General features: G+C 40.2%; 1 protein-coding gene across 2 annotated transcripts in view; it reads right to left on the reverse strand.

Annotated features, from left to right (window-relative positions):
* Prkacb (protein kinase cAMP-activated catalytic subunit beta) overlaps positions 1–12316 on the reverse strand; it is a 78895-nt gene that overhangs the window by 17857 nt on the left and 48722 nt on the right. For both annotated transcript variants that reach the window (XM_050160114.1, XM_050160112.1), the window contains exons 2-6: positions 10815–10876; positions 8957–9085; positions 3836–3934; positions 2871–2953; positions 148–274 (exon numbers count right to left, since the gene is read on the reverse strand). In XM_050160114.1, coding sequence (XP_050016071.1) covers positions 148–274; positions 2871–2953; positions 3836–3934; positions 8957–9085; positions 10815–10876 — 500 coding nt within the window. The remainder of the gene's footprint in view (positions 1–147; positions 275–2870; positions 2954–3835; positions 3935–8956; positions 9086–10814; positions 10877–12316) is intronic.

Below are 12316 nucleotides of genomic sequence, written 5' to 3' on the forward strand. Positions count from 1 at the left end.
TCTGCAGTGGCAGAACTGTGAACTCACTTTAGACAGACACAGTTTTCCCTCAGATAACAACTATCAAACATTGACAGTTGAGGCAAATGTGTGACGCCGTTTCTTAGTGTTTCCCAAATACATATACGCAAAGTGTTCAAATCCTACCTGGATGTAACCCTGGTGGTCAATTAGGAGGTTCTCAGGCTTGAGATCTCTGTAGATGAGGTCGAGGGAATGGAGGTACTCAAACGTCAGCACAATCTGGGCCGCGTAGAAACGAGCATGGGGTTCACTGGAAAAGAGAGAGTGTGGGGATGCTCACTACTGCAGATGGTGACATGCTCACTAGTGGACTGCACACTACTGCAGATGGAGTGGAGATATTTCTCACTCAGAAGTTGGTGAAGAACTCACATTTTCAAATATCTATTGCTTTCAAAAACACTACTGTACATTTATGGGACATACTCCCTTTATATAATAGTAAATATAAGATACACTCAGGATCTTATTTTATACTGAGGAAAACATAACCTTAAAATGGTCATCTTGTTGCAGATTACCACTGCCCACACTGGGCCTGGTGGTGCTGTTACAATTCCAGCTGGTCTGAGAAGGACGGAACAGCCACTGTGCCCATTCTACAGTCTAGAGAGCCACCACTCCAGGCTCCAACTCACAGGCTGCATTTACTTCCTCAGACAGTTAGGTGCTTAAAGAATTTAATTATAAGAATCTCTTAATTGTGTTCACCTGAAGATGAACACTGTCTCTGAAGCATTTCCTGTGTACAAATGGTGACACGCAGTGACCAGAGAAAGGGCATGGTATAGAGGTCAGAGAAGAGCACACGCAATCCAGTCCAGACGCCCACAGGCGATCGTGTCACGCGAATTTCCAAATCCTGTTCTAGGTCTGTTTACAGCCACACATGTGCAAGCTGTCTGTTCTCAGAAACAAGGGAAGGTTCTAATACACGGGCCATACATCAACTAACTCTGTAATTTGACTATTAGTGTTATTTTCATGTTACAGTCTTAGTATTATTTAAAAATGGTCTGCCAAATTTCTAATCTGAATTTCTAGTTAATTTCCTCGTACATTCATTGAACGTTTCCTAATTTGCCTGATTTTAATGACCTTCATATTTGTGTCTTGAATGAACAACATCAACATTTAAAATAATTTTTCTCAAAGGATGGCACCAGAACCAGAAATATCTAAAGAGTGTGATACATGCTGCTCTGTATGTCCATCCACACCCCAGCTGTATGTCCATCCACACACCCCAGCTGTATGTCCATCCACACCCAAGCTCTATGTCCATCCACACCCCAGCTCTATGTCCATCCACACCCCAGCTCTATGTCCATCCACACCCCAGCTCTATGCTCATCCACACATCCCCAGGTCCTTGCTTCACTCTCTGCAGGTGCAAAGTAAGCAGCAGCTGACTTTTAGCAGCGATATTTTATAATACCCCTCCAGTTTCAGTCACATACAAACAGTGTAGCAAAGAATGAGGGAGTCCCTGGAGTAGATTTTGGAAGATTCCTCCCCAGTTTTTGGGCATGTAACCTCAGAAACTTTGAGAATTTCATCTGGAAGTTCCCTTTTATTTTTCTCCTTATGTATAAATATGAAGTCTGCTGAGTATCTTATTTTTTATAGAAGAAATAAAGAGATATGCAATCTAAAAATTTTATAGCAATGACTTAAACCCTCTGGCCTTCCCTGGGGGAGAACAAGGAAGGCCTAGGGCTCATGAAAGACAATATCCTACTCAACTACTTCAATCAGTCTGCGTTCTTTTCAGCACTGCGTGGTGTGTTAAAGTAGCTGTAAGTGGTCACAGCTGTAAGCTCTAAGCATGGGATAACTACAGGGGAACACAAGGACTCTAGGACTCTTAGATAGGGGACAGGAAGGAAGTGAAACAGGAAGTAAAAGGACACTATCACAAACAAACAGAAGCCACTTTTCAGCAGTCTCCAGATAGGAGGTTCCCCTTACACTAAAAATCAATAAATACAATCGTTGCTTAGGCCTCAGGCAACTCAAGGAATGCTTGCCTCCCTGCTCTTCTCTGTGAGAGCCCAGCTCTGTGACCAGCCTAGTGTGAGTCCTCAGTCCCTGGGGAACTCACACTTAGGTTCAGCTGAATTTCGAAACCTGAACGAAATTCAGCTGGTTATGGTCTTAATTTTAGGTTCATTTTATGAAGGTTACTAATTTCTAGTAATAATTTCAAGCTATGAGCCTTGTACACAGATAAAACTATCAGAAGGTTGTACTGGAAATAACCTAGTACATTGTAAAGCCTTTACACTGTGTATGTATTTAAGAAACTCAACATAACAAAAACTTTATAATATAATCTCATCATCATAACATTTATTGATTGATTCGTTTCTTTGTTTTGGTTTCTCTGTGTAGCCTGGCTGACCTGGAACTCACTCACGGATATCCCCCTGCCTCTGCCTCCTCAGTGCTGTGTCACTATCATTTTCATATCTCTTCCTCATATCCACATTTACTCAAACTTCTACCATAAATGCTACTGTCATTAGATATTATAAAGCACATAGCATATATTAGTATATGCCTCAGATACTACTATTTGTTCAATATATGTTGGTATTTTAAAGTTTATTTTTTATATTTTTTCTTCAAACTGTCTCACAATACTTACCAGTGGTAGAATATTTAATTGGCTTCATCCTGTTCTCATTTGGATTTTAAAGCTCATCTATGCTATAACCTCCTATCAATGCTTCCACCTAATACTTTCTATGGATAAAATACAGTTAATGAAATCAGTATATCTTGGCTGAAAGTGAACACAAGCATGGGAAGAATCAAGGAAGTAAGACAGGAGTCAGTGTTACCTGAACCTTCCGATTCTTCTCAGATGAGAAAACATCTCACCCCCAGGAACATACTCCATAACCATGTATAAATTAGAATTATCCTATGAACAAAGAAATAAGTAAATACCAATTATAAAATCTGGGTAAAATATTTTTAAGATGACAGCAAGTTAAATTAGAAAGGGCAAAGTCCAATCCGTGTGACAGGTCACAGAAGTGCTCCGGCTCTCCCACACACATCTCCACCCCCTTAGTATCCCAGCCATGGCGACGCACAGGACTTTTGCTGTTCCTGCTCTTGCAGGGAACATTTAACTTCTGAATAATGAAATACTGTAGCAATGACATACTGGCACAGCATTTGCAAAGGAATAACAAAGTTAAAAAACAATTTGGAAGAGTTAATAAGAATATTTACATCTTATGCTTGCGAGATAGATGGCTTTAATATTTTAAGTATATAAAGCTTTATTACATTTGGAGAACAAAGGACTAAACAAAACCAAAATGCTGCCTGTGATTCAGCAGCGCAGAGACCAAGTTATAACTCATTCTAAGGAACTGAAGCCTGGGTTTAAAGGATCCACCCTCCCCACTTAGTCTGACTCATGGGCCCTGCACAGAGGCTCATCTCCCTGGTGGTAAAATAACAACAGCAACAACCCAAAACCACAAAGTTCCAGAATATAAATTACTGCATGAAGAAAAATGTTCAACTCATAATGGGAAGGGTTTAAGAGATGCAGAAAGTGTTCAGCATCCTCATTTGAATGGAGCCTAAGACAGACGAGCAAGATGCCTGCTCCTGCATCACTATAATGTTGGGTTTTGTGTGGCCTTCCCATGAAAACCACACATATCATCGTCAACACCTGCTCCGGGGAGAAATTCTGTTCATTTCCCTCACTCGAGTTCTATTAGTCTCAGATGTCAAAGGGCACATCTGATGGAAAAGATCTTCCTTAGACAGCAGGGCAACTAACCTTAAAAGAATACTCCAATCGGACAAGAAAGGGGAACTCCACCGCTTGTAGTATGCGTTTCTCATTCAGAGTATGCTCTATCTGCTTCAGCTTAACCACCTGCACGTGAAAGATACATAGACAGACTTCAGTGCATTTCTCTTATTGTCTTAAAGAAAAGGCTTTCATATAATAACCACAATGGATAAGCACCATTACTAGACCAGCAAAGAAAATAATCAACCAGGCTGAGAAGAGTCAAATGCTTACAGCCGAAAAGAGTCACAGCCTTGGTCCTCAGAAGGTGAGTATGTTCCAGCTGTGGTGATGCATGTCCGCTAGCCCAACACTAAGACTAGGCTAAGTTCAAGGCTAGCCTCGGCTACACAGTAAGCTACTGCCCTCCACAAAAATTAGCTATAAATCAAGTTAAGGACCAAAGTTAAAAAAAAAAATAGACCTATATTGCTTTAGAGGTTACTATGTGAAAGTATTTGCTGCTAATGATATGATCAAATCACTTATCAGCTCAGTGGCAGGAAATTAAAGATGAAAGAAAAGTCAAAAGTTGAGAAAGGAGAACAGTGGCAAATATGAGTAAGCTGTTCAAACTGTACTTGGAGAAAGATAGCTAAACTCTAAAGGTTCAATTTACATAGCCACAGAGCAGAATGTGGAAGAAATCTGATCTTCAGGACAAATGAACACTGGACTGGTCAACAGATGGTCTTAGGGAGGTAGAGAGAATGCATGTGTGTATCAGTGGCAGGGGTTTCTTCTAGGCCAGAGGTGTTCTCCTGAGGTGAGGCAATCACAGACATCAGTCCCCTGGACTGGCCCAGCCACAGCCTGTCACACTGTTGGGAACGGGGCGAGCACTGCTGAGCAGTGACTGACTGACCGGGAGCCGGAAGATCTGGGTTCCAGCCTAGACCTCCAACCAGCCTTGGGGTGCTTGGAATGTTACTGCAACGCTTTAGCTTTTAAAGTCCATACAATGAAGCTGTTGGGTCACTACTGTCCACGTTTTAACTATCACAATGAATCTCTTAAGTGACACCAATTGGGGAATTTATGCTTCTTTGTGTCTGATTTTGTATGATACAGCAGATTTTTAACTAGGCACAAAATCTGTGTTAGTTTTTGAAATAAGTAATAAAAACCACAAGAAAGACATTATCTGTCTCATGAACTTAAGCCAACTATATACATATGTGATATAATGATTGAACAGGCATTATTCAAAATAGCAGAACTGATAAGACATATTTTCATCCAATTTTTAATAAAAAAGTTTTAAAAAATTTAACTACTTAGACAAATTCACTTTTAATTATGATCATCCACTACATATAAATCATGAGAAAAGACACTTATGTGACAGGGTAAGAAAACGTCTGCTTTCACATTGCAAGGGATTTACTTGAAGAATTCCTGAATATGCAAAGAGCAATATGTGACTTGTAGTGATAGTTCATTTATATTTTAATAAATAAAGTTTGCCTGAGGATCAGAAAAGTAAAACAGTCACACTGGCCAGCCTTATAGACCAGGCAGCAATGACACACACCTTTAATTCCAGTAGCCACACTAGCTTAACATAGAAACCAGGCAGTAGTGGTACATGCCCTTAATCCCAGCCCTAGAGAGCATTATAAAACAGGAGGAGACAGCTGTCAGTCTCAGAATGAGATTCCTGGAGGCAGGATCACCATTTTCAGACTGAGGTAGAGGTAAGAGTCAGTGGCTGGCTGTTTTGTTTTTCTGACCTTCAGGTTGAACCTCAATTTCTGTCTCTGAGTTTTTATTAATTTTGCTTCAGTCAATGACCAGCAAATGAGAACTAAGATGTCAGAAGGTATCAGAAGAGAAACTGCTTACTTGAGGCCAAGTACAGAACTCTCATCTCTTAAAATTCTGAAGCTTTAAAAGTGGCCATGGGACACACTGCAAGGCAAACGGTTATATATTGCCCGGTACACAGTAACAGCGCAAAACAAGTCAGCTGTTACTATAACTTACTCAAACAGAAAAGCGCTGTGATGAGTGTAGAAGATGGATAGAGAATAAAGGCTCAGAGGACATAGAAGGAAAAGCAGGGTGGAAGTTAATCCCCAGAACCGGCCCCAAAGGAAGAAACACACGAACGGAAGCAAGCTACAGTTAAGGATAGCATTTCTGAAAATTTGGTAAACAATATGTCAGAGAAAACTTTACAAATATTCCTTGGGATACAGTCCATATTTTATCTTCAAAATTCATATAGAATTTATCTTTAATATTTATATTAGCTTAAATAAATTGGTGTAAAGGCACTGAGAGATTACCAGTTGGTATTTCAAATAAAACATCAGAGGAGCTATTAATAAATCACAGGTTGTACAGCACCCCCCACACCCAGAAAAATCACTGTATCCTTTTATGAACAGGATTTCATATGCCAGAGAAGCAGACACAGGCCATGTGGACAGCATGAGGTAAGAGAGTTTGGGAGACACATCATGACAGGTTAGGAAGTAGGAGGTACAAGCTGAACTCTGTCTCCATTTACTAATGTCAGCAGCCTTCAGATGAGTCAGAGAAAAGCTACGGGACGGTGAGAAAGCATCTGGCTGGAGAGGAAGGGAAACAGAAGTAAAAAGTCTGGGGTTGGGGAGTCATGGTGTTACTATGAAAGACTGGCTGGTGTTAACTGGGCATCAAAAGGACTGGAAGAAAGGATTCCGGGGATAAGGGTGTGTTTTGAAGGGAAAATGAATTAGGAATAAGGCACAGAAATCAGATAAACCTTGGCCTGCACGTGGGCTTAGCTTACTGGCTGTCAGACGCTGGGGAAATTGAGAGGTGATTAGCTTAAAAGGGAGACCAATGCCTCATACACTTGTGAAGAGTCACTGACACAACAGCTGCATGTGTGTTACACGTTTGTGTATGTGCACACTCATGTATATATTTGCACATGTGTATGTATGTGTCTGCTGTTTGCCTGTGCTTTTGTGTATATGTATCCTAGCAATATCTGACACCCTGTAGTAATACCTTTAATTTTTGTATTGATATTCCCCCTTGGACACTAAGACTGGAGAAGCTAAGTTTACCTAACTGAATGATATATATGAACTTACTGGCAGAAAGAGAGTTATTATGACCTGTTATTTTATCACTTACCTCAAGTAAATTAAATAAACAAAAAATCAGAATTTTTCATACTAATTTATGCTAAGATCCAGTATTCTGCAGTACGGAAATTACACGAAACTCTAGTTATTCCTCTGTGAAATATCCATTACCATGACTTATCCATGAGGTAGCCACCTTGGTAATTTACTTAACAGGTTTCTAGAAGCTAAAAATGTCTTTCCAAATACTTTCAGATAGTAAATGTCACTAACTTCTTAATATTTTTGAAGTGAAGCATTTCATAAATTCTTTAAGAAAGATGACATAATCTTAGAAGCTGTCCTGACAGCATTAAAAAACATTGTAATGGCAGGTTTACAAATACAAGATGAAACTGCAGCCTCTCGCCTTTTTGTTACCAGCATGAACAGGCAAATTGCTAACCTCGAGATCTATTAACTTCATCCATAGAACGAAGACAAGAATTAAATGACCTGGGAAAGCTCCAAGCTCAGACAGCATAGGAACCAAAAGCCTAAGAAAGAGTGGCTAAGAATCTATGTGGAGAAAATGTGAAATAACCAATGCGGGTGCGTGGGAAGGTGAGAGAGAGAGAGAGAGAGAGAGAGAGAGAGAGAGAGAGAGAGAGAGAGAGAGAGAGAGAGCGAGCGCGAGCCTAGAGCTTAGAGACAAGCAATCCTTGAAGAACATGGAGAAACAAAGGAAGACCCACAGAAGATGGGCAGGGGAAGGAGGATGGTATTTAATAAAAGGCCGAATAAGAGGAGCAGAGTCCACTGGAGTTGGCGATGAGGGCAGAGACATGTAGGAAGAGCAGTGAGAGGCGGGAGACAGACAAGGGACAGCTAAACTGTGGGGCCAGAGCTGAGAGGAAGTGAGTCAGTGAACTGCCGCTTCAAGAAGAACGGCTAGAAACTCTGGGAATGAGGGCAGACGCCAAAGGTGTTCAATTAGATGTATGTATCACATCTTTCATTTTAGGCACGTAAGCCATTATCTCCTTTTCATGTGAAAGATTAATCTGGTTTCCAATAAAATGAAGGTTCAGAGTGATGCTATGGTGTCCAACATGTGTGGCCATTTAACATTTAAAATGTAAAATACGCAACAGGTTTTGAAGACTTAGTATGAACCACAATAATTTTATATTTGTTAAGTACTAAACATTAGGCTATTAAATAAATCAGACTTTAAAATTAATTTCAGCTACTTTTTATTTCTTATAATGTGGCTATTATGTAAAGTAGAGTTACAGGTACGGCTTCTTGTATTACATATTACCATGGGATGGAGTTACCTTGTCACATCTGTCCCTTGGCACTGTATTCCCATAGGTCAGCTACTCCATCATGTCTGTCCCCTGGCTACTTCCCCACTATTCTGCCACCAATTTCCTACCTGGATCCCAACAGGACAAGAAGTCAATCTCTGTCAGATAACAACTAAGTAACATGTAGCAATATTTGCCCATGCCTTTCCCTAAACTGTTAGTGATTTCTAGGAAAACAAATGCTTACTATCTAAGGTAATAAATATTTCAGATATCCTGATTTATCATATTGGTATAGAAATAATGAAAAGTTGTCTTACATAGAATATAGGTTTTATAGTTTTTTCATGACTTAACTGATACTCTAAACTGACCAAACCCAATCCTGTCAAGCACCAAGTTTCTGCTATAAACTAAAATAGGACATGAAGCAAAGTCACTAGGCTTCTGTTCAGTCTGTGGATGCAGTGTGAGAGGTGCTTGTTCTGGACATATGGAATATGTATATTGTTAGTGCACATAGATATGTGTTATCAATAGACATAGCAATGGCATGTTCCCATAGACTAAAACCTACAGTAACCACACATTAAAACTGCTACCTACACACCAAAACCTCTATAGTCATATAGAAATACTAAGTAATAAAAATGCAAGCAGCAACCTCCAGCATTAGGTGAAGGAGCCAGTGGCAGCTTATCCAGCTGACCCTGAGGGCACAGGGCACCCACCTTCTGCTTGTCTAAGATCTTCATGGCATAGTACTGCTCGGTGGCTTTGTGCTTCACCAGCATGACTCTCCCAAAGGAACCTGTTCCAAGGGTTTTCTTCCTTTCAAAATCTTCAAGCCCAGCATTACTCTAAACAAGCATAAAGATTACAATAAACCTTTAGATTAGAAATTCCCGCAGGACTGCAATTACTATGACTCAGTGTTATATAATCATAGTGGGTAATTTAACTTGCAGCTTCTCCATGTAGAAACAACACATACGTACTCTTCATATTTCAGATTACTCATTCTACATTCTCCTCTGAATAACAAAAGTGCAGTAACAGAGAAAAAATTTGTAAAATGGAGTATAAAAATAATGAAGGAAATAAAAGCCTCGGCTCAAACATTAATGGTTATATTTCATCCACTGTGAAGTCCTAACACAGCTAATGAACTATCTGTACACTTTAAGAATTACAAAGCCATGGTCAAATAGTGTATATGGTCACAGAACACCTGTAAATAATGGTACAAAATGAAAACAGAGAGATCAGTTTTCGTGCCTCTGAGGAAAGCGCTGCTCTTCGTGTCTTTCTATGTAGTGACAGAACTAGTGAGCGCCAAACAGCCAGCATCAGCCACAGAACCACACCGCTGTAAAACTCGCCAACAGCTGAGGACTAGGCAGTGTCCTCAGAACTTTCCAGGCTTTCTCCCTGCTGGAATAACCTAGTATCACCTAAAGCAGGAAGGAGAACAGTCTTCATTCCGCAAAGAACCAAAGCCAGATCCTTCTCCTCCTTGAATAGCTGTTTTGTTATAAGCAGACATCTTTGTTTGGCTTTGACTAGTGCGTAGAAGCAAAGATTTAGAGGCACCAATCCATTCAATTTGTTCCTCCCACAACAAAACGAAAATTACTAGGAACAAATTATATACTAGCAACAAGTAGTAACCGCTGACCCATCTGTTTAATAGGTTTCATTATGAAGATTCTCGTGAAAACCTCAGAAAAATATTTCCAAGGCTCAATCTTGGGTTAGCTTGAGCAAACCCTGATGGGGTATGACTCTGTACGGACAGATCTGGACAGCAGAAGGAGAGCTCCAAAGTAAAGCAAGTGCATCCATCCAGAGATACATCCTAGTCTCTTGTTACATCATTACAGAGGGAAAGCAAGATTACATTTGCTTATAAAATTCTATGACACTGTTCATTTCACATTTGTGGGAACTCTTACCAAAGAAGAAAAAAGTCTTCGTAATTCTGATTGAATTAACTTTGTGGTTTTACATCTAATTTTTGATTTTACTAAAACAGGTGGGCTAATATAGTCACCCTCAAGTAGTGGGAACAAACAGTGCCCAACAGAACATCTCTTTATGTTTAATCGTTGCTTTTCTTCATATGATAAAAGAACGCCTCCTCCCCTGCCCCCTTTCTAATATTTCCAGTGATACCTTGTATAACTAAAAATTAGTATTTCAGAAAATATTGAACTTGTATCATAGCAACTGGAATTAGTATCAAAACTTAACAACAGTCTTGGCAAATAGCTAGGTGGTAGAGAACTTGACTAGGATATGTGGGACCCTAAGCTCAAATCTCCGGAGTGTTCCAAGAAACAAAATAACAGCAACCACCCACCTGCCCTTCAGAGATTCTATAAGAAGCAGGTTGCTTCTTCAATGGCGGTAACTATAAGACTGTCAATTAATGGATGATATCACTGCAGTAGGGTGGAATTCCCACCATAGGATATGCTTACTAACAACACTTAAAAACTAAACTTTCTGGAGCATCAATAAATTAAGGCAGAATTGCGATTTTATATCACACAGGTGTCTCTAGCATAGAAAACACAGCTTCCTTACCGGGGGAGGGTTCTCCCATTTCCGCAGAAAGTCTTCTTTGGCTTTGGCTAGAAATTCTTTCACTGGAAAAAAAGAAAAGAAAAATGGATGAGGTCTTGAAAAGAATGCTCATCTCACATTAAAGAAGACAGACGACGTGGTATATGGATACAAGTATCCTTGTGTGAGCTACTGTTGTAAGAACAGGGTGTCCACCGATGTGACATTACAGGGGGCTATCAAGAGTCTCCAACGTCTATGAGCCTCAAGCATTGCTATATATAGGGACCACTCTGGCAACTTCAAGCCCAATAACAACAATGTCCCAGGAAACATATCTGAAAGTCGTGTAGAAGATACCAATCAAGGGCAAATCCTGCTGTGAATAAGCTGGAAGAGTTTGAACAGAGTTGAAACGTAAGCTGAGGGTATTCACAGGTCTTGGTCTAGGGCGTTCCGAGAACAGCTGGCTGCGGTAAAGGGCGGTTCCAGATACAGCATTTGTGCGTTAGATCTGTGGTCTCTACCAGCAGAGAGCAAAGGAGAAACCACAGACTGACAGCGACCAGATCCTCAAACCCATAAACCTAAGTGGAACAAAACGCTACAACAATACAAACTACTTCAAAAACTAGCTCTGAACTTGTGGAGAAATTTAAACTGAATGTCTGATTTAAAATTTACATTAAAATAAAGCCAAACAAAAGCTAGTGTTAAGACAATGGCTAATGACAGCTGCATTTGTACAGAGCAGCGGTTTGTACCGAGTCATCTAAGAGGAACCACTTATACACGCCTCCCACAGGTTCACTAACAAGGGCTTCTGCTGGAAAACAAACTTCCATGTTTTAGAAACAAATACTCTTGAATGTTTTAAAAATTTGATATATTCTTATGTTTTATGTGAAAAATGAAAATACAGTTAGATTATACAAGATCCCTTTGCTATTTCTCTTTCGTTCAGCAGATTCCTGACATCTCCCTGTCTGACTCTATGCAGGAGCAAAGGATAGAAAAGAACTGACAGCCACAGAAACAGTAAGATGGGGCGACTTCAGAAACACTGAATGGCCTGGACCAGAGCCAAAAGCATGTTAGACATGGTCGGTCAGGTCTGTGATCCTGGCGTGCGGGAGGCTGAGGCAGCTGCAGTGTGTGTTCAGACAGCCTGGACTACACGGTGAGCCCCAGGAAAACCTAGTCTACTGAAAGAGGACTCTGTCTCAAGCAAACAACCAACCAAACTACGAAAACAAAAGACAACACCTTTTCTACAGTATACCTTTGGCCCGCCCCACCCAGCACAGACCAAAATGGTGCTTGGCATCTAACTGCTTTGCCCTCTCAACATAGTGATGATGACAGGTGTCAATGACAGACGGTTGTTTTAAAAGAACACGGGCTTCTGCATTTCTGGGAGGATCATTTTACTACTTTCTAAGAACTGTACTATACAATATTTCCAAAACATTAGAGAAAATTAACTCTCAAAGTTAAAATTCTCATGTACCAACAGTTGTGCC

The sequence above is a fragment of the Alexandromys fortis genome, unplaced genomic scaffold (assembly GCF_014885135.2).
Source record: "Alexandromys fortis isolate MF-2015 unplaced genomic scaffold, M_Fortis_MF-2015_v1.1 scaffold_124, whole genome shotgun sequence".
Classification (NCBI taxonomy): domain Eukaryota; kingdom Metazoa; phylum Chordata; class Mammalia; order Rodentia; family Cricetidae; genus Alexandromys; species Alexandromys fortis.